A 22,466-nucleotide genomic window follows, 5' to 3' on the forward strand; every position below is an offset into this window, starting at 1 on the left:
GTCGGGAATCACGCGCCATTGGAGGGGGTGCTCTCGCCTCAGCTGTGCACGCTCTCACACACACACGCATGTAGGTCGCGGTGAGCTCGCTGGCGTGGCTCTCGGCCTCCATTTGCGAGTTTATGATCGAGGGATTCTCGGTTCGGCGACGCCGCCGAAACCCTGGCAGTTTTCGCGGGGAGGGTGTCGTCCGTCACCCCCGCCGACCACGAGGAGAACCGGGAAACGAGGCGTCGCGGAGACCTGCAACTTTTCCAACTTGGTGAGTTGTGGAGCGGCCTTCCTCCCCGTGGTGTGAGAGGAAGAAAGAGCCGCGCTTTCAACCACTCTTATCCATTGTTTTGCTTTTTATTTCGCGGGCAACAACCGTCCCGGGATCGATGATTTGGAGATCCGAACACCCCGTGAAGGTCTCGGTGTGTTTTTATTTTTTTAACACATTTTTGCTGCAGCATCTGTCGCTGGTGTGACCGTGCTGGGGGGTTAGGAGAACAACAAACAGGTCACCTTTCTGGTTCGTCGTGTGTCGTTTTTACGTCGATGATTTTTAATGTTTTTCCCGCCGCGTTTATTTTCTTTTTCGACCAAATTTATAAGCAGGTTGCAGGTTCGCAGGCTGACATCGGGCGTCCCATTGGTCGGTTCGGAGGGATAAAGTGATGCCACCTTCCGCCTCAAAGTCCATACAAATAAACAACTTTAACAAAAATACGAAGACGGCTCCAACAAAATAAAACTTGAGTATTTTTTTCTACGTCAGAATGTTTAGAAATATACTTCGATGTAGTGATAATGTCCGTATTGTAATGTAGCTAAAATATTAGCTTTAGCTAAATTTTGTTAAAATGACAGATAGCTTGAAAATGTTTAATATTTATTAATGCTCTTGTCGAAAAAATCTTTGCTTGTTACTTTTTACTGTTAACCTGTTAAATATTTTTGTGACGCATGCTAACTAATTCATGCTACATTTAACCAATTAGCACGAGTTTATATTATGGAGACGACTTTAGTTAGTATTTGTTTGCATTTTCCAGCTTAAATTGAGCTTAAACTAACGGGAACGAACTTTATTGTGATCATGCTAGCTTGAAGTTTTCTGTTAGGCTTTTCGGTCCTTTGCATACATTTTTATTTTTTATTTTAACTGTTAACCAATTAACCATTTTTGTGGCATATGCTAGCTAACTCATACTACTTTTAACAGAAATTTGCAGGAGTATTTGTTATGGCCAATAATTTAGTCAGACTCTTTTCCAGCTTACTTTCACCTAAACTTAGCTTAAACTAACAGGAACAAGTTTTATCGTGATAGCTCAAAAATGTCTTCGCTAGACTTGGCTTAAACTGAAGTGAACATCCTCTATCGTGATTGTCTGAAAAATTACATTATTTATTTACACGCTTGTCAAAAATATTGAATTATTACCTTTTATTGTTAACCAATTAACTACTTTGTGGTCTATGCTAATTCGTGCTACAATTAACCAAAGTTTGCTTAGTTTCTGCCACAGCTAAGACTTTAATTATGCTTTGTTAGCATTTTTCATCTCAACTCTGCCTGAACCATAGCTTAAAGTAATGGGTGCAAGAGTTATCATTATAGCTTGAAATTTTCTGTTATTTATTTACTGTATTTTAAAAAATATTTATTTAAAAAAAACTTTTTACCGTTAAAAGGTTTTTAACAGTTTCATTAATGGCCGTGACTTTAATTAGACTTTGCTAGCATTTTCCAGCTTAATTTTTTTTCCCTTTTTGCTATTAATCAGTTAACTATTTTTGTGGTGGTAGCTAATTCACGCTACATTTAACCAAAGTTACAAAGTTAGCACAAGTTTTTTTTTTTTTTTTTATGTCTACGACTTTATTTAGATTTTTGTTAGCATTTGCCAGCTTAAGTTTAGCTTTAAGATTAGCTTAAACTGACGGGTACAAGCTTTATCGTGATTGCTTGAATTTTTTTAATGTATTTGCATTCTTTTCAAAATGTGTTACCTTCTACTGTTAACCAATTAACGTGTTTTGTGCTGTACTGTATGCTAATTCGAGCTACAATCAACCAAAGTTGATACGTTTCACTCACAGCTTGAAATTTTCTGTTATTTATTTACACCTTTTGCAAAATATTAATTTCTTGCTTTTACCTTTAACCAAAATACATTTTTATGGCGTATACTAGCTAATTTTGATACATTTAACAAAAGTTAGCCTGAGTTTTTGTCACGGCTACGCATATAATAAGACTTTGTTAGCATTCTCTTGCTTGAATTTGCCTATAACTTTAAACTGCTTAAACTTACGCAAACAAGCTTTATTATGCCAATTTGAATTTTTTGTTATTTATTTACTGTCTTTGCAAAAATGCTAATTATTATTTTTTACTATTAACCAATTAACTATATTTGTGGTGTATGCTAGATAATTCATGATACATTTAATCAACGTTGGCACAAGTTTATTTTATGGCTAAACCTTAATTAGACTTTGTTAGTATTTTCCAGCTAAAATTCACCCGAATTGAGCTAAAACTGATACAAGCTTTATCGTGTTAACTTAAAAATGTGTTGTTTTTTTTTACGCTCTTGTCAAAAATATTTATTTTTACCCTTTGCTGTTAATAAAATAACTATTTCTGTGGCGTATGTTATTTCAATCTACAATCAACCAAAGTTAGCAACAGTTTGTGTCATAACTACAACTTTGATTATGCTTTGTTAGCATCTTTCAAAAATATTCATTTATTACCTTGTGTTGTTGACCAATAACTATTTTTGTGATGTATGCTAATTCATGCTACATGTGAAAGTAGCACTTTTGGTTGTTGGCTTGAATACTTCAAATTCCAATATTTTTATTTATTTCATTATAATTACTTTGCCTGATGTGCATGTTTACATTTTTAAAGATGGGAAATCAGTCATTTCGGATTTCTGAAACAGATCCTAAATATCCGAGTGTTCGGATACTCGTTACAGCCCTACTTCAAATCTTAAGTTAAACAAGGGGTCACATGACCTGACCTGTTTGATTGATCTTTTTAAACAAATCTGTTTGTTTGATACTAATGTGCTCTTGCATACTACCAAACTAAAGTTTTAGTGTTAAATATGTTGTTTTACTGGCACTTTTCTTCTTTCTTTGGGTTTATCTTCTGCTTTAGTCACAGGAGGTTGTTTATCAAATGTTTTCAGGATATTTTCACGTCTTTCTGTCGGTTTTTTTGATGCATGTCGGATTCTCACCGTTTCATTTCCACTTACAGGTGGAACCCAATGGGATTTAGATAATCCTGGATGATGTCTGCCCCCAGCTCAGAACCTCTGAGGGACAGCTATGCAGCGGAGGACGAGAAGGGGAGCTCGCTCCATAGACCCCTTCTCGGTCCTCCCACCTCCATCCCATGTCCGTCTCCTGCCTTTCCTGCAAAAGCAATACTCGGCTTGACTGGTGACACCAGCATTGAGAGTAAAGCCGTTTCCATGGCGAGCACTGACAGCTGCTCTGCGCTCTCTTTTCCTGCGGAGGCGAGCCCAGCCAAACCTGCTGTAGCGTGTACCTTTGAAGGAACTTCTCAAGGAACTACCTCACCGATGACGTCTGCTTCAGACGGACCTACAAGCACAGAGACTAGTGTCATCAGCATATCAAACTCGCCGTCGTGGTCTTCTGCATCGCCACTGAACTCGTTTGGGGATTTGGACGCTGAGAAGGACTTCCCTCCGGTGATGACCATAAAGGGCGTCACCGTAACCTTGGAGAACAACAGCGTCTGGAAGCAGTTCTCCAGCTGCGGAACGGAGATGATCCTCACCAAACAGGGACGCCGCATGTTCCCCTACTGTCGATACCGCCTGTCGGGTCTGGACCCCAACATGATGTACATGCTGGTGCTGTCTATAGTCCCATCCACTAAGCACAGGTATCGGTGGAACTCGTCCCAATGGGAGGTCAGTGGACAAGGGGAGCACTTGATCCAAGGCACCATCCGAGCTTTTTCCCACCATTACTCTCCGTGTCGGGGCTCGGACTGGATGAACAGCTTGGTGTCCTTCTACAAGCTCAAACTGACCAATAACTTCCAGGACCAGGACGGTCACATCATTCTGCACTCCATGCACCGCTACATTCCAAAGCTCCACATCGTTCCGCTCCCCAACGGGGTGCTGCCCAAAACGGACCAGCCGGTGCAGATGGGGCCGGAGAGCATCACCTTCACCTTTCCCCAGACGGAGTTCATGGCCGTGACCACCTACCAGAACTTTCGCATCACGCAGCTCAAGATCAACCACAACCCGTTCGCCAAGGGCTTCCGGGATGAGTGGAAGAACGGGCGCTTGAAGGAAACTTTCCTCGAGCCCCGCGCCATGGTGAGCATCGACGCCCAGCATGTCGAGGTCAAACCGGCTGAACCCAGCGAGGACGAGGAGGAGACGGATGTCGGGTAAGCTGCTGTCGTCTGCTGGCTTTTTCAATCCTTCAGTTTGGTGTCGGAGTGAGAAACTTTAGTTTTCACTTGATCATGTAATGTTCTTTGTTTAAACTTTAATAACAGTATTAGAAGTTTGCTGTTATATAAAAACTCAAATCTAAAAGTTACCACTTTTACAGAATGATTGATTCCATTTATTTTAATTTTGGAACTGGTATTTAGAAAGTGTTTGCTAGTAATAACGCAGTTAAGACGAAGGAAAGCTCTTGTTTTGCAACCTAACAAGTCTCTCACAACATATTGAAGATTATAACAACTAAAAAAGCAAAAAAAAAAACAGTTACATTTTAGCGATCAAAACAAAATCATTAATACATAATATAAAAAATAAAAAGTTAACATTTTTGAAAACAGAAGTAATTTCCAGAAATCAAAACAAAATCCAAGAAGAACCCAAAAAAAGTAGGAACTATAGGACTTCACTGATTAAAGTTTTGTCTTCAAATTAATAAAATCTTTATTAGTACGGTGGATATCCAGAAACTGAAGGACAAACGTTGTCTAATCAGCGATATCTGTAGTACTGTTTTCATTTTAATTTCTTGAAATTGCTTTTGTTTTTCTTAACGCTCTTTATTTTGTTTGATTTTATTGGAATTTTGTTTTGTTTGTTTCTAATATGTTGTTTTTAGTATTTGTTCTCTTTAATACAGTATGTTTTTGTGTTGAGAGATTTGTTAGTATGATTTGGACTTCAGGGCCACCGTAGTGTTATCAGAAAGTGAACTCTACGTAAAGAAGTAGAATTAACATTTAAATTTTAGTCATGATTGGTTCGTACAGGTTCCTGGGATGCCAGGACATGTTGTATAATTAAACTTACAACACAAAACATGTCATAAAATTTAGTAGTCTGTGGCGTTATTGAAAAATGTTCAAACAACAAAGTTTTGCATCTTTTCAGTTCAGTGTCAACCCCTATTTTTATTAACCAATCTTTATTATTCTATTACACAATAATTCCACAAAAAACCTGATTTGACGTCATTTTTTTTGTCCTGCAAAAATTGAGATTAAATATTTTTTATCATAAAAATTAAAAGTGTATCAATAAAATATGTATGTATAAATCTAAAAAGCAAAGTGTTTTCCAACTCCTGGGTTGAAGGCTGGTCACTGGGTCCCTTGATGCTGGGCCGCACCATAAAAAAAAATCATATGGTAATTTAGATTATTTCTGTTTTTTTTTTTTTTTTTTTAATTTTCAGGTTCTGACTTAAGATTTTATTTTGGAAAGGTACTGGATCTCCACTGTATCCATCCATCGACTGTAGTCGTCATGTTGTTTTAGGATGTATTCAGACTGGACACATTTGGTTCACTTAAAGTGACGTAGAGTTCGTTTCCCTCGATAATCTGGGTCAAATATTCAGTCTGAATACATGCAACCTGGTCCAGGATCAGGAACCGCTCTCAGACCCATCATCTGAGGTGATCTGTTTGCTTCCAATCAGACTTGGCTCCGGTTCACTCTGAGATTCCTCAGTCTGAAAACAATTCAACAGCGGAATAACTGGACCAAAACGGCCACCGTAGCCAGTGGTCACGTGATGTAATCAAAGTAGGAATGAAACGGGACCGATGCAGAGCAACAATTGTCATGTCATCAAAGGGGATAAAGGGTCCAACTTCTTAGTTGTTAGAACGTTTGTTTTAACGTAACTAAAAACGCTTATTACATGCTTTTCTAGTGCTGAGCGATATGGAAAAGGTTTTATATTACAATATCAATTATTTTATGCACAACAATGATATATATCACAACACATGCCAAAATAAATCATATGTTCAGTTACTCTGGAAAAAAGAAAAGTTGACAAAAATGTCTTAACTTGCCTTCCTCTGACTTTATTTTTTCAACATGTAACTGAATTGTCACAAATGAAAAAAACATTTTTTTAAAGTATACGACAGTTTCAAGTTTCTCAGAAGGAAAATAGATTTTTGCACTAAAGTTTTCAATTGAAATAAACAAAAATAAAAACTAGAAACAAGAGAAGACAAATGCCAGAATCTATACTTTTCTATTGCCCACCCAATCTGTATCGTCAGATCGCCCAGCACTTTGTTTTCTGTGTCTCATTACGCAGGACGTGCATGACGCTGCTGTGACTTCATCCTAAAAGCTTTTTTTTACGGATATGGAAGTCCGTGCTTTGGAATTCTTGTCACTGATTTAAATTTTATATTTTGCTGATCACTTTTGAACGTCTGAATCAGCGTCAGGTTCAACACTTTTTACTGCTGCTTTGGTACAGTGGAGGCACGCTGCAAGACGGTTACTGGCAAGAAGATGGCTATAAAGGTTCACTGAGAAGTGTTTATGACGGAGAGATTATTGGGAAAACAGTGAGAGCAGTAATGTGTCTCAGTTGTTTTAATGAGCCGTTTGTGTCTCATCATTGTGGTGTTATGTCATTGAACTACATGGTAGCTTTTAGGATGATGTCACAGCAGCTTTTAGGATGATGTCACAGCAGCTTTTAGGATGATGTCACAGCATCCCAGGCCGCTTAACAAGACACAGGAAAGCCCGTAAGAAGCCTTTTCCTGTGTTAAAATGAACGTAACGAGTGAGGAGTTGGATCATTTTTCCTGTTTGACAAAATGACAATTGTTGCTTTACGTTTTTCCGTGGCTCACCAGTTCCATCATCTGTTTATATCATGTGAGGACCGGCTATGGCGGCCGTTGTGGTCCAGTTGTTCCACTCCGAGTGCGGAGTCTATTCAGGCTGAGGAAACTCTGAGCGAACTGGATCTCGATCCAATTGGAAACAAACCGAGACCACCTTCAAAAATTGGTCAGAGAGCGGTTCCTGGTCCCGGTCCACTTGGGTGTATTCAGACTGTTCTGGATTATTGGGGGAAACAAACTCTGGTTCACTTTAAGCAAACTGAATTTGTACCTAAATTTAGAACAAATGTTAAACTGGAGATTCAACCTTTTAAGTTCTGTTTACAAGCATCCCAAACAGTGTTGGGAATCATTTGAACCCTAATCGTTCTCCTTTGTTGTCAAGTTCTCCATGAATTTAGTGAAGTACAAAAATCTGTAAAAGGTTGTCTGGAATCTGGACTAAAAGCATGTTCTGAGCAACATCTCTGCAGCTGGAAGCTTTCAGAGTTCGGCTCCACATGAAGATGCATTACATGCAGGGTGGCTAGCTTTTGCTGCGACACATACATGTGAATATATGCAATGTTTACCCTCCTTTGTTGTGCAGTGAGGTTGGTGAAATAGCTTTTTGTTTACATCACGGTGGGGCGCTGACACGGCAGCCGATGGGTATAAACGCTCACAGCCACAAAGGTCAGGAGCGTAGGCTGTGTGGGATAAACAGACAACATTAAGTGGTGCTTTATTTCTGTTTTCAGACCTTTATGTTCAGAGTTCTTACTTCACTTCATTATATGCTTGAAATCACATGAATGGTGCAAACATTTATACATATTCAAATCTGTTTGTGTTTTTAGCTCAGTGAGTCAGAGTGACCCGGTTCCTTTGCCGACCGCTCAGCCAACCCGACTGGTTCTGAAGCCCATCATGTCCAACCCTTCTGCTAACGGAGAACCTTACGTCTCCTGCATACGAGGCAGGCTGTCGCTGGGCGAACTGGTGCTGGTCCAGACACCGGCCAAAGACGAAACCAACGGGGATCGCGCGGCCTCCGAGACCGCCACAGAGCAGCAGGAAACGGAAAAGTGGGCGAAGAAAACGCCGGCTCTGTGTCGTGTTCGGAGGAAGAAGAAGAGGATCAATCGGCATTGGGGAAATCCCAAAGGGAAAAATTACAAACCCAGTCCGGCGCCGCCTGCTGTTCCTTGTAGTCCATTGCTGCAGCCAGAGCTGGACGACATCGACGGGCTTCTCTTTGTGTCGTTCATCTCAAAGGTAGAGAACAAGTCCGTCTGTCAACGGCTTTTCATTCATTAGATAAACAATCTTCATGTTTTCTAATAACAGGAAGCTCTTGAGGTCCATGTTGGCGATGAGTCGCGCAGAATCCCATCTCCAGAGCCTCCAGCCTCCTCAACACCAGTGCAGCTAGAACAGTCCAGTAAACCTGAAGACGTTTATATACTCAAAGAGACGGTGGAGGAGAGCATCAGTCGCCTGGAGCTGGTCCTGCTGGAGGAGCTCCGAGGTCTCAAACACAGACAGGTCATCCATCCTGTGCTGCAGGAGGGTGAGTCCATACAAAAGCTTTAACTAACTGGATTCTCATCTGGATGACTTAAACACATTTTTGGTTTTTCATGTTAAGTGGGGCTGAAGTTGAGCTCATTGGACCCCTCTCTGTCTGTGGATCTGCAATATCTTGGGATCAGTCTACCTTTACCTTCTGCAAAGCTGCCTGAACAGAGCAGCAGAACTTCTCCGTCTCCTATTGGTGAGTCTTTCGCTGATTTTCTTAAAACGGAGCATCTGGGATGTGAAACATTCTGTAAAAGTGACACAGTTCATCTGATGGTTGTGAAGGTACAGCTGGGTGTCATCGGCGTAGAAGGTAAACCAGAAACCGTACAGACAGAAGTCTGTGGGACTGTTGGTATTGGGGCTCAGAAAAAAACAGAAAATAAAACAAAACCTACATTTTATTATTTCTAATCTGATTCTAAAATATATTTTATTTTGAAAAACGACTGGATTCACCACATCCGACTCATTCGTCAAGTCGCTCAGTCATGTTGAAAATCCAGCCACTAATTTATTTTTTTAATACATATATATATTCATTTTTATACAACATGACTGTAATAAAACAAACATAACAAAATAACAGCAGTAAGTAAAGATAATAACAGATTCACAAACAAAAAATAAACCTACTTTCTTAACCCTTATATTGTGTTTGAGTCAAAACTGACCTGTTTTTAACCGAGAAAACGAGTCAGTTTTGACCCAAACACAATAAACCAGAGAAACTCCTTTTGTTTTGAGGGTCACATTCAACCCGTCTGATCTCCCGTGAGCCTGACCAGTAACGTAATAGCCAAACAAACTTTTGTCAACTTGTTATCTGTAGCTTTGTTTTTGTTTTTTCTTTTTTTCTCAGTTGGAAAAATACCTCAAACAACCTAGAAGCCAATAACTCACTGTGATCAGGCTACATTGTTTATTGTGTTTCATTTCTTATTCTCTTGTCATGCCAGTCTTGCATTTCTTTTGCTTCCCCTAGTGGCAGAATTGCACATTGCAGTCATTTTTTACAGAACCATAACTCGCCTCAGGAATGGGCTGGAAACTTGCCTTTTTCACCCCCAACATCCTTGTATTTCTTTCTCTTCACAACTGGCCCAGATTAAACTATCTGGCGGGTCGGGCCGTATGTTTGACAACACATTTGGAAAGTTTCTTTACGCAGGAAAGATCATGTGAGGAAATAGATGTTGGTCCCGCCCACAGCTGCAGTTAGAGCCTTTGAGAATTTCCTGCTCCAAGTTTTAGCTTGTTTTAAAAGATGGAAAGAAATTGAGACAATTAATTCAATAATTAAAAAAGAGCCTTTATATCAATTACCTGATGTACAAAGCCCCTAAAGAGACATTAAAGTAAAAAAAAGATAAATTGTAGTTAAAAAAAATTAATGAAAATTTAAGTAAAAATTGAAAATTGAATTACAAAAAAATTCTAGTTACTAATTGGTGTGCACCAAATAGTAGACATGTTTTTTTTTTTCAAATTGAAGAAAAAAAAGCATTTCTGGTTAGTTACTGAGATTCACTAGAATTTATTTATTTATTTTTTTGCTTCAAATTTTTTTTTTTTAATTTGTCCTTCTAGGGCCTCCGTAGTGATGAAGGTTTGAGTTTCTCAGACAAAAAAAGTTCAATTAAATGCTGGAACTTGAAGAATTACATTTACACTTTAATTAAATGGTAAAAACACAGAAACTATCATCACCGCAGACTTTAATGGAATGTTTTAAACTGCATGTGGACCGATCTTCACAAAAATAGAATTCATAAGGAATTTTTGTTTATTTTAGATTTTTGTAAATATTTGAGATCCACTATAATCATTTTGTGTCTTATAAAAACGTGTCTTCTTGTTAGTTAAAGATCTCAGAGTTCAAGTGAAGCTGCTGTTTTTACATTAACTTATTTAAAACACAGAAATTCAAAGTTTGTTCAAATTAATGTTGTTTTAGTGACGGTTTCTTTGCTCTTGAGATAAACATCAGGACGTCAAAAAATAGAGATGTAACAAAAACGTCACAGTGAGGATAGACACGCCCTTTATGTCTTTGATTGACATGCTCCTAAAAGCTGTTGAGACACAAACGCTTCCTGTCTGCTTGATCTCATTGATCCGAATGGACTGAAATAAGAGACTTCTTTTATATTTGGCGCAGTTTCCTGTCGGTTTCCCATATATGCTTGATGTGACCAAACCACTGAGTCGGCCAGGTCTTATCGGCGACTCTCCCTCAGGGGCGTGCGGCGAGTTCGGGCCTTCAGGCAGCCGAGTCTGTTGTCCTTCAGAGCTGTGATGCCGTTTTATGGCGTGCTGCAGCGTACAGAATTAACATGTCTTTAATAAGAACTAGTGTTCTTTCTAAACACACAAAAGCCAAAATTAAACTTTCTTATGTTTATTGTTTAAAGTAAATAAAACAAATTTATTTATTTTCAGTGGTATTCTAATTTAAAAAACATTTAAAAACAGTGAAACTCCCTTTTGTGAACATAATTTAATTCTGGTTTGTGTTTTATTAATTTTATGGGATTTTATATTCATTTGTTGGTGCTTTACTATTAAGATTTGGCCAAAATGGGCAAAAACAGAAATATCTTAAAGTTCAGAAAGAGAATAATCAGATTTTAGTTTTGGGCTCCACCCACTGATGACATCGCAGACCAAAGCTGAGTCTCTGATTGGCTGACGTGATTTAAATTCTTTTTAAAGTTCAGATATTTAGACTAGATTTTTACTAAGGTTGGGTATCGATAATAATTTCCAGACTGGATTAGATTCAGATTTTTTTCGATTCATTCGATTCACTCAGTTAAATTTTGAGTTTACACATTTAGACACGTATGGGAAATTCCTCTGAACCTTAGCATCAAGCTAACAGACTTTAGCTTTATGTGTTTGATCAATCTCTATTTTTATGGATTGATCTATTGAGCTTAGATAGATTCTAATCAATTAATCGATTTCATCAGGACATCCCTAATTTTTACCGTGCTGCAAAAAACTCTCTAGAGCAGCAAACTTTGGCCCAGGGGCCAAATGTGGCCCTTTAAACCATTTAATTTGGCCCCCCACACCTGAATAAACTATATTGATGATTCAGATTGTTTCATATTTCCCTGTAATTTTGGTGCACCACAAATAAACTGACTGGTGTTTAGAAGCAGAAAGTAATTTGGATTTATGTTGTGTTGGAAGATTTGTTGTTTGTCTCATGTTCATGTGTTTCTGTCTGATCATTCAACACAACAGAGTGTTTTTCTGTGTGTTTTAACACTAAAACTGGAACAAAAACACTGTTTTTAAATTAAAAAAACATGTTTCTTTCTCGTATGAGGAGTCTAGGTTTTACAGCTCCATGAATGTAGCCGTCGGATGATGCTGGTGACAGAAATGTCTCGGAGGAGTATGAGGTTCACTCATTGTTTCAAATCTTTTCTCTTCTCCAGCAGACGAAGGACTTCCCTTCATCTCCAGAACAGGAAAGACGAGTGACATGACAAAGATAAAAGGGTGGAAGAACAAATTCATCCGAAGCAGTTCATCCCCGACTTCCAGCTGTGAAGGTACGAGTTCTTCTTCTTCTTTTGGGACGGTCAGATCCAATGCTCACACTAAATAAACTCTTCTCTCCCTGTAGGACTACCAAAGAACCTGTCTGCCTTCTGCAGCAACATGCTGGACGAATACTTGGAGAGCGAGGAGCAGCAGATCAGCGAACGCGCCGCTGCGTTTTCCACCAAAGCAGAAGCTTCCGTGTCCTACCAGCTGCCATCCAGGAGCTCCAGCTACGTGAAGACTCTGGACAGCGTCCTGAAAAGCCGAAGGGCTGCTTCCCGGCTGTCGGCGGGGGGCAGCAGGCCCTGCCCCCTGTCCTACAAACTCCATCACTCGTCCGCGCCGTCATCCACGCCCGCTGGCGCCCGGCCCACGAGCCCCTGCCAGGCAGAGGTCCAGTCCAGATCCACGCCGGCGTTTGTCGCTTCTGATCCTGGAGGAGATTGTCAGAGGTAGGAATGTGGATCCTCGTTGTTCTAGTTGTAGTGGTGACTGTCTGAACACACAAGTCTGTCGTCTCCCTCCACTTCAGTTCATCAACAAACACGGCAGCGGGCGGTCAGGGACCACCGCTGAGCTTCAGCCAGATCCAGGCCATGTTGCACAGACCGTCGGGCCTCACCAAAGTCCAGCTCAAGCTGCTGGAGATGGAGATGGAGGCGCTGAACCGCGGCCTGAGCAGAACGCAGCTGACGGCAGAGAGAGCCACGGTGGCTGTGTCGGCCATGCTGACCAAACAGGTGAGCCCGTTAGCAGGTGTGGGGGTCACATTGATTCAATACTCAAAGATTATGTTCAGTTTGATCTCCAACATCATCAAGAATTGTTATTTTATGGGTTCTAGAGGCTCAGAATGTGTAAAATAACAAAAAACAAAAACAGATTTTGATTTTTAGCAAGTTTTTCCTTATAAAAACTTCACAGGAACTAAAAAACAAAAAAATATTCAAGCTATTATTAACCAGCACTAGTAGTTTTGTCTTAATGATTTCATGATGTTGTTACAGCTTCTACAAGTAAAAAAATAAAAGTTTTGATCATTTGGTTTATTTTTTTCTCAGTTCAGTTCCTTTCTAAATGTCCCCTTATCACATGCAGACAAGATAATGTGAATTAATGACTAATCTGAATTACTTATGTGTAGAAGAGAGAATATAAGGAGCATTTTAGCTCAAACAAATCACAGTATTTGTAGTTACTGATACCTACAACAATACAAAGTCATAAACAAATAACAAAATAACACAGAAATCTGACCCTAATAGTAAATAATGCTCTAACATTACTATAGTAAATTTAATTATCAGTACCTTTGTGTGCAAAAATGTTATTTTTTTTCACTCTGAAACCCCATTTTACCGTACGAATTTCAAAATAAGACTCCACAAAAATTTGTTTTTGCTATCGACCTTCGTTGCATCTTTGCCGATCTTTTTAGTTACCGCTCCAATCTACACCACAGGAACCGATTACCATCAAAGCTGCTTCTCTCAGCCTTCAGAATCTGCTGGAAGGACGTTGATGGGACAAACAGTCGAAGAGTTTCTGTAGTTTGAAGAAGTTTTATTTCACGTCACCGATGGCGGGTTAGGTGTTAAAGGGTTAAGAGTTAAGATCTCCCTTTTTTTTTCTCTTTTAGCCTTGATCACATTCTGAGTCATTTGTTTTGAATATCTGCAGAGTCTTGATCCGATCCTTTTATTTAACATGACGATACATTAACAGATTCAGATTGTCCTCCGTTTTTATTGTATTGACCTAATGTTTTTATTAAGTAGAGCACTTCTGCAAAGTAGTTTAAACAATCAACTATCAACTAGAAAAATGGTTAACTAATAAAATAGGTGATAATTATGTGAAACTGTAGTTTTTATATCTTTACGACTGTTGAACATTTTTGATCAGATTTGAGTCATATTTCCATTAAAAATCCTAAAAAAAAAAACAATTACTTCCTTTAAGAATTGTTGCATTTTCTAATCATTAATATTACATTTTGTTTTTAGTTTTTCCTGGAGGTTGCACTTTGTAGACGGTCCCTCACCCTCTGTCTCCGAGCAGTTTTCATGAAAAACATAAATCCAATTTTTTTTCTTTTAAACGCCTTTGTCGTTTTTTTGTATTATGACAGAACACGAGACACTTGTTGTCAGTTTGAAACATTTTTCAAAGAGTTATTGAGCCTAGATGTTCAAATCTATGAAAATATTGCAAACTCGCGATCAAAATATAAGGAAAATATCAGATCCATATGGGGATGAATCTCTGATTTCCGATCAGATTAGGACGCGATTCCCAAACCTCAGATGACTGGTGAGAACAGAGTTTATAAGATGTGTTTCTCTCTGAACATCAGATGCAGCCCAAAGAGATTCTGAAAGAACCCGGCCTTCAAGTGACCAAACCCGTTGGACCTGATTGTGGGAAGGAGTTCTGCAGGCTGGGGTGCGTCTGCTCCAGCCTGCACCATCTGAGCAGAGGCCCCCTGCACTGCAGACGGCCCGACTGCATGTTCGGCTGCGCCTGCTTCAAACGCAGGATCACCAAGCAGACCCCGGCTCCGGAGCGCGAGGAGCAGAGCCGGCCCGTCTACTGTACGACCGAACCTCCAGATTTCTGCTCCGCCTTGTTTTCTTCGTGTCTTAACCCCCCCACCGCGCTGGTCTCTGCCCCCCCAGCTGTGACCACCATGGAGCACACAGACCAGCCTCGTCCAGGCGCCCACTCCCAGAAACTGTGGCATCAACGCGGCTCTGACGGGGATCCTGAACCGCTGTTTCAACCCAGAGGCGCTCCGCCTGATGCCGTATCCTCCAGGATGATGAATTGGGTCTTTCCTCGTCCACCTGAGGTGGTACCAACAGAACACGTCACTAAAACTTCTAGAAATGTGTCGGCAGACAGTTTTATTTTGATTTTTTTAAGGCTGATGTTTAGATTTATTTGCAGTAAAAGTAAAAATATTGGCATAAAAATGTATAAAAATACAAAATATTAATTTAGTTTATTTAAAAAACACAATAGTTCCAAAAAGAAGTAAAAGGCATTTATTTAGTTTTTTAGGTTAAACAAACATTTCCCTGACGGTTCTCATAATAAATAAAGTAAAACTTCTACATAAATTAAATGACTAAAAGTTGAAACAAAAGCAGAAAAGTGCAGAGAGTTCCTCAGCACTGAAGCGCATCCTATAAGGTCAAAGAAAAATCTAAATGAATATTTAAATCCCCAAAGTTTCATCACTTTAATAAAATACTTTAAATTTGAGAACAATGTGACCTAAATCATCAGTAGTTCCAGTTGAGCAGCAGAGATTATTGTTGTCCCCAAAGCTAAATCAGCCCACACATAAACCAAAATCACAAATATTGGGGCTGACAGTTGGTCGACCTCTAGTCTGTCCTTCTATCTAACCAGTTAAGGTATAAAACTTTCCTTTCAGAAACAGAACATTCTTCATTGACTCCATGAAAAGGACTGTCATTTTTCTGAAAATGCGACATAATTCTTGTGCTCATCTGACTCGACGAATGTCCACAGCGACAGTAGAACGTTTTCCTTCCTGCTCTTTGACTGTACAAGAAAACTGGACCGAGCGAGTGTGTTTCGTCATCCATCGAAAAATGTTTTACTTCCGGCTCCAACCAAATAGTCATTTTTTTTTTTTGCAATACGGACGGCGCCATGTTGGAACCAGTTAACAGAGATTGGTGGAAGTCGGTCTGAGTTTCTATGGCGACCAGTCTCACCAATCAGGAGTGAGCTCTTTGGAAGTTATTGAAAGTTTGCTACACAAAATATTCTGGATGTTTTGAATGTTGGCAGGCTCCACCCACTTTTATTGAGGCATCTGATTGGTCAGTTTATGACGTGAATAACTGCAACTATAGAAAAAACATGATGAAAAAAATAAAGTATCAGAGGATAAATAGTTATTCTGACCAAAACAATGAAATCTGTTTGTCTGTTTGGGAGTCTAAAGGCCTTTGGAGCCAGCGGCTACTTCCTGTTTGGAATGCCACTTTATCCAGTTCTCATTTACAGTTTATGGTTCCTGCTAATCAACTCCAACTTTGAAAGATCTATTCATTTTTCCCAATTACTCGCCTAATCGAGTAAACTGGGTGTAAAACGCACATCTTAGCCGTCAATATCTTTAAGCTTGAAGTGTTTAAGCTTAAGTGCTATATGGTAAGTTAAAATAAAGGTGATAGTTTAATAAACATAATGAATCTGGCAGCTTATTTTCTTCATTTGTTTCTGGCTTTAAAAAAAGACTGAGAAGTTTCAGGGATGCACAGGAAACTTATAGCTAATAAGTTTGTGCTAATCTTAGCTTAGCTTACCTAGACGACGACGACGATCCCTCTTCAGCGTGTTCATACTCGGTCACTCCTCTTCAAAGGAAGACGACTAATCAACAAATAAATTAGCCCAACTAATCCCGACTAATCAATTAATCGTGGCAGCCCTAAATTCTAAAGAACACAAAGTGGAGAAGGTCCGCCCTAACAGAAGAATTTGTGACGGAAAATGGTGCAGAACAAACTCGTTTCCCAAAAACAGCAGCAGCAGAATAAAAAAGAGATTTAAGTTATTTTTTACTTAATAAAAAAATAAGCAAGCTAAAAGATTTTAATCCCCTTCATGTCTGAATTTATTTCCAACTTAAAAACAATTATTTTTTAGTATTTCTTTCTGTTTAGGGTGATTCTAAATTAAGTTAAATAGGTAACAAAGGTGAACACATTTAAATGAAGTTTCACTTAAAAGCTTTTAACAAAATATTAATCTTTACTTATGAAGCTTGACAAATATTCAAAAACCTTTGAAGGAATAAGGATTTTAAGACGATAAACTTTCCTAAAAGCTTTAAATCTTTACTTTTTTAATCATATATTTGCATCAGATTGAACAGAAGTGTTTGTTTTTTATGAAATAATCGTCTGATACTGTTGGATTCCAGATCCGGGAGGAGGATAAGGATCCGGTTTACAAATTCCTGGAGAGCAAGCTGACGTGTGCTCGAGTCCGAGAGCTGAACAGCAAACCTCCTCCTCAAATGTCCTTGGAAAGCAGCCTCCGGTCTGCTGCTTCCACGCCGAACCCGCCGGACGATGGCGGCGTCACGCCTAAACACGCCCCCGCGATAATCACCAAGAAAAACGGTAGGTTGGTTTGTGGTGTCTCCAGTCCGAGTGTTCGTCGTCTCACCGACGTGTTTCCACAGATGAAAAGTCGTCTCGGGACGGCGTGGAGGCCAAAGCCAGGAAGCAGATCCAGATCCAGTCGGAGTGCGAGTGGAAGAACGACTGCAAAATGGTTCTGGAGGGTCTGTGTGACCGCATGAACCAGAACCGCCTCAAGCAGCCTTTCTACATCGGGCCGTACTACGTCAGCCCCATCACCAAGATCCTGATGCGGAAACCCAGCGGCTCCATCATCACCTACAGGGTGGGTCCATCAGGAATTTAAAAACCGTTAAGTTCTCATGTTTACATCTGAAGCTCCGCCTCCTTCAATCCTTCAGATCAGAATCAGTAAACCCGTGAACTCCACCAAAAGTGATGAAGAGTCTGATGAGTGCGACGAGGAGAATCCCAGCTTTAGCGAGGAGGGCCGTGAGGGGTCAAATGTGCCCTGTGGGGTCACGCCTTTCATGAGCGGAGTCGCCGCCGCCGGGAATCTGATAGCCAAGAAAAGAACGCCCGGAAGCCGAGGAAACGGGCTCATAAAGGTACAAGAACACGACCCGGCGAAGACGCCGATGAACTCCACAAGCAAACAGTTTCTTTGTTTTCAGGTGAACGGGAAGCAGTACAACCACGCCCGGCTGCTGCTAGGCTACATGGGAGCTCTGCATCCCGTCAACCGGCTCGCCGCCTACGTCACGGGTCGAGTCCAGCTTTCTGCTCCGGCAAAGTCTGATCCCAGAACTGACACCGTCGGAGTGTCAGCGGTCCTCGCCGCCGCTGTCGGGCACCAAACTGCAGAGCAGAAGACGAACGCCCAAACATCCGGTAAGACGGCGAATCATTTAGGACTGAACGTCCGCTAGAGTCTCTTTAGATTTATGCAACAAATTAGAAAAAACTCCATGTGTTCGTATTTAAGACATCTGGATGTGTTTTTTATTTTTAATCTAAATACATTTTCAAACCAAAGAAATCAGATCTGATCACTCAGATGTTTTATAGATCAGTCCTTCTAAAGTTCAGTTTGTGAATGAAGTTAGAGGTGGAAGCAGCTCGTGTTTCTGCTGAGGACTTTAAAAAAATCCTAAAATTCAATCGTCCATAAGATGTTCCACCCAAAACGTTCACCTGAAGAACGATGTCTCCAAAAACCTTCAAATCTGCGTCCGGTTCTGGCTTCCCTCCAGTCAGAGACGACGTTCATGAGACGAAACATCTGATGTTTTCCATCGTTGAGACGACGTTCTTCAGACAAACGAGTCCAAACCAGAACCAGAAAAGAGAACAAGAATGATTCAAACTCAGAGTTCCTCAAGAAAACCTTTTTACCACGGAGGTGGAAGTGTCATGATTTGGTGCAGCATAGAAACCACCATCAATTCTTCTAAATATCAGAGGGTTCTTAATGAACAGTCAGAAACTGGATCGGAAAACACGTCGATGATCCACAGCATAACAAGAACCAGAACCCGACTGAGAACCAACAAACAGTCCTGAAATGTCCGGGCCTTGACTTTGACACATGGGCTAAGCTAACTCTTCTCATCTCCTCCCTCTTTCCCATAATCCTCTGCCACTTCAGCTCAGATGGTCAAACCCGAAGCTTGGAACAAAGCCTTCACAAACTCTCCTTGGTGTTCGAGTCCCGTGGCCTCCAGCCCGGTTCCGTCCTCCGCCCCGGTCCAGCCCAGCTCTAGACCGTCGCCCGTGTCCCTCACCGTGTCTCCGTCTCTGAAGAGCCCCAGCTTCCTGGCTCAGCGAGGAACCTACTCCTTCAGGATTTGTCCGCCCTCCAACTTGCTCAGCGAGTTTAAGAAGCAGCGCGGCGTCGCCCTGCCCGGAGGCTTCACCCTCATCCAGCTCCCAAAACCCGGAGCGGACGACCCTGCAGGAGCCGCCGGACTCCCGAACGGCGGCGGAAACCCTCTGAAAAACAGCGCTGCGTCCCACCTGGCGAAGGAGTGTCTGGGTGTGGGCTCCTCGGATAAAGTCATGGACCTCTCCAGGCTGATCTGTGATGAGAAGAGGCTGTCAGAGGAGGAGTCCAGGAGGTCTCTGGAGGACACGGAGTCTGTGGAGGACTTCAGCTCCGATTTCTCCGACTCTGGAGAAGGAGAAGACGATGTAAGTTCTTCTAAATGAATTCTCATATGCTGAATAGAGTCTGTTCTAAAGTCTTAATTCCTCCAGGATGAGCTGATCGACATTGAAACTGTGGAAGAAGAACACGAGAAGACCATCCTGATGATGAAGGAAGCCGCTCTGAAGACGCTGCTGGAGCTACAGTAATGCATTCAGATCGTTGAGATGTTAGAGGACGATTCTCGAGTCTGACCCAACATGTCAATGTATTTCAGAGACTACAGTTTATCAATAAGGGAGCGCTACAAGCAGACCAGGGCGTCGTCTCCAACCTCTGACCAGGTAGGTTAATCCACAGAGCAGCGAATCCTAACTGACTTTTAAGAATGTTAAGATTCTTTGAGAATCAGTAAAAAACAATTCAAACTTGTCAACATCTTCATCGATGCAGAAAATTAAAGGGTTTGTCATGGCCTGTCCCTAAATTTAGAAATGCAGAGCAGATGACATTTCTTCATGCAGGCTGCTGTGAAGAAATGAACGTAAATTCAAGCAAACCTGAGATTCGTCGCTCACTCTGGAACTTTACATTTTTATCGCAACTTTGACCAATCCGCTGTGACAACTAGAGGTGTAACTCGTGGTTCGGATTGTGTCACGGTTTTAGGGTCGCGTTCGGATCATTTTTAAGATCAGTAAAAAAACATCAGGAAACATAACTTGATAAAAGCCTAAAATTACTCTTGAAAGTTTCAAAACATATTTGATCAAACAGAAACAGTACTTAAAGCGTAAATACACTCTCACATATATTACAACAATATTTATTAAAACAAAACATCTTTGAAACAAACAAAAAACTTAAAGATGTCGTTTCTGATGCATTTACATTTCTTAAGACCAAATCTACAAAAACTGAGAGAGAAGAATGTTTGAAAATAGTTTTAAAATGACCAAATCTATCTGCAGTGACCCCAAAATGCAATTTTGTTTATTTATTTATTTTTATTGTTGATTTCTCCTTTTCATTCCAGGAGGAAAACAACGCCTCAAAGAACAACAGGAAGCGGAAGATTCACTCCAAGCTGGAGAGGCTGAGACGTTACGAGCAGCGGGCGCTCTTCGAAAAGCTCAAGACGGTTCTGAACAGCCACCCCAAAACGCCCAAGTGCCACCTCCTGTCTCTGGTCAGCTGACTCTCACCGTAAAACTTTGGGGTTTTAATTGAAGTGTCGCCGCTATGCAGATGATGTTATGATGTTTTCACCAATCAGAAAAGGTTTTATAAAACATCACAGACCAGACAGACTAGACGAGTCTTATGTTCTCTAACCCTTTAACACCGTCGGTGACACAAAATCTTTAACAATTATTAACATAATTCCAGTAGATTCTGATTTCTCCTCCAGAATCTACTGGAATGATCGTGTTAATGGTTGAAAAGTTACAGTAAAACATAAACAGTGGAACTCCGGTGTGAAAATGTAATGATGAAGAAGTGATGGTGCTTGAACCACCCCTCCCCCAGCAGAACCTGGCTCCACATTTAAAGACCCTTTCTGGTCAAAATAATGTTTGTTTTTTTGTTTTTGACGTGTACGTGTTGCATAAAAAAGAACAAAAGTATTAAGAAATTGTTTCGTTTTTGCATTTCTGAGTATTTCTCCTTTTAAATAGCTGTCAATCAAATTGTGGCACAGACGTTCTGTTTAATTTAACGAGCTGTTGTGATGTCACAATGGCCCACGAGCGCACACGCTAGCTCCCTAATCGAGCCTGTTGTTTCCATTAACTATGAAATTGCACAATTTCCAATTTTTAAACTTCCAATAAACATGAAAAATAGCTTTTTAAGACATTTGGGTTGTAGGATTTTGGTTTAAATCTCCAAATCATAATTAGAACACTACTGGCTACGTTTAAAGAATATAGATATATCATACGGGGACTATAACCTTCACCAAAGAATGGAGATGGAGCCGTTTTGAGCATCTTTTTCACTCTTTTATCTACGTCTTAATTCCATCTACGTCGGGTTACTGGAACTCTCTTTAGTTTGGAGTCAACCAGTCGCCCCTCCCACATCTCAAGCGAACGCTGCTGGTCGTAGTCTGGTCACAGAGGAACCACATCACTCTTACATCACTCTTCTCTGGGTGATTCTTTTATCATTTTAAATCTATAAATGATTTCACTCCACTGTACTTCCAAATACACTCAAACCTGGTGCTTCAGATGATCAGCTTCTCGTTGAAGCTCCAAGACAATCATTCTATTATTTCTTCCCATTTTAATTTATATTATTTTAAACCAAAGTTACTGCCGTATCAGGAGACTGCTGCTGTTTTTTTTTTTTTCAAAAGAGACCAAATCAAAGCTTTGAACAAACTCAGAAGAGGAAAAAAAAGCTTCATCATAAAAATAACTTTTCACATTAAACAAATGCTACTTTTTTACAAAATCGTATTTAAATTTTGTGTATTTGTGAGGTTTGTTGTTTGGATTAGTAAACACTTGTATGTGAAGTCCAAATATTTCTCTTTATTTAAAATGTATTTTAATGTGTTTTTTTTCTAGGCTGCAAAAGAAATTCGTCTTTTGGAAAAAAACTCTAAAACTCTGGAGGAGAAGAAGCAGAAGCTGATCCAGATTCAGTCTGAATCCATCAGGAAGCTCTCCCGTTTGTCGGGTACGTTTGACGATGGTTCTGCTGTGAATGAATCAACATATGTTGACCTGAAAATGTTTTTGTTTTGCAGGACACTCAGAAATGCTGTTTCACAGTAAACTACAGGAACTGTCGGGTCGTCATAAAATAGAAAACCAGCTGGAGCTGAAAGCGTTCTTCTCCAAACTCCTACAGCCCCTCCTCGCTAAACCCCCCCAACCCAAAATCCTGTACCCCAAGCAGCAGGTGAGGATCCTCCCGGCTCAAAGCA

The 22,466-nt window shown here is 40.4% G+C and overlaps 1 protein-coding gene across 1 annotated transcript; it reads left to right on the plus strand.

The window, feature by feature from the left end:
• Positions 1–6: 6 nt before the first annotated feature.
• Positions 7–22,466, plus strand: magl (MAX dimerization protein MGA-like; the record flags this gene model as incomplete). Its single annotated transcript, XM_024290588.1, is given in 20 exon segments — positions 7–262; positions 3,266–4,444; positions 7,969–8,386; positions 8,459–8,681; positions 8,760–8,885; positions 12,142–12,258; positions 12,333–12,702; positions 12,783–12,990; positions 14,607–14,844; positions 14,929–15,101; positions 17,217–17,418; positions 17,481–17,704; positions 17,781–17,987; positions 18,054–18,270; positions 19,028–19,569; positions 19,636–19,730; positions 19,803–19,869; positions 20,562–20,714; positions 22,105–22,216; positions 22,287–22,466. Coding segments are annotated over 19 exon segments (5,020 nt in total), but the record flags the coding sequence as incomplete, so codon positions are not given.

The sequence above is a fragment of the Oryzias melastigma genome, linkage group LG24 (assembly GCF_002922805.2).
Source record: "Oryzias melastigma strain HK-1 linkage group LG24, ASM292280v2, whole genome shotgun sequence".
Classification (NCBI taxonomy): Eukaryota; Metazoa; Chordata; class Actinopteri; order Beloniformes; family Adrianichthyidae; genus Oryzias; species Oryzias melastigma.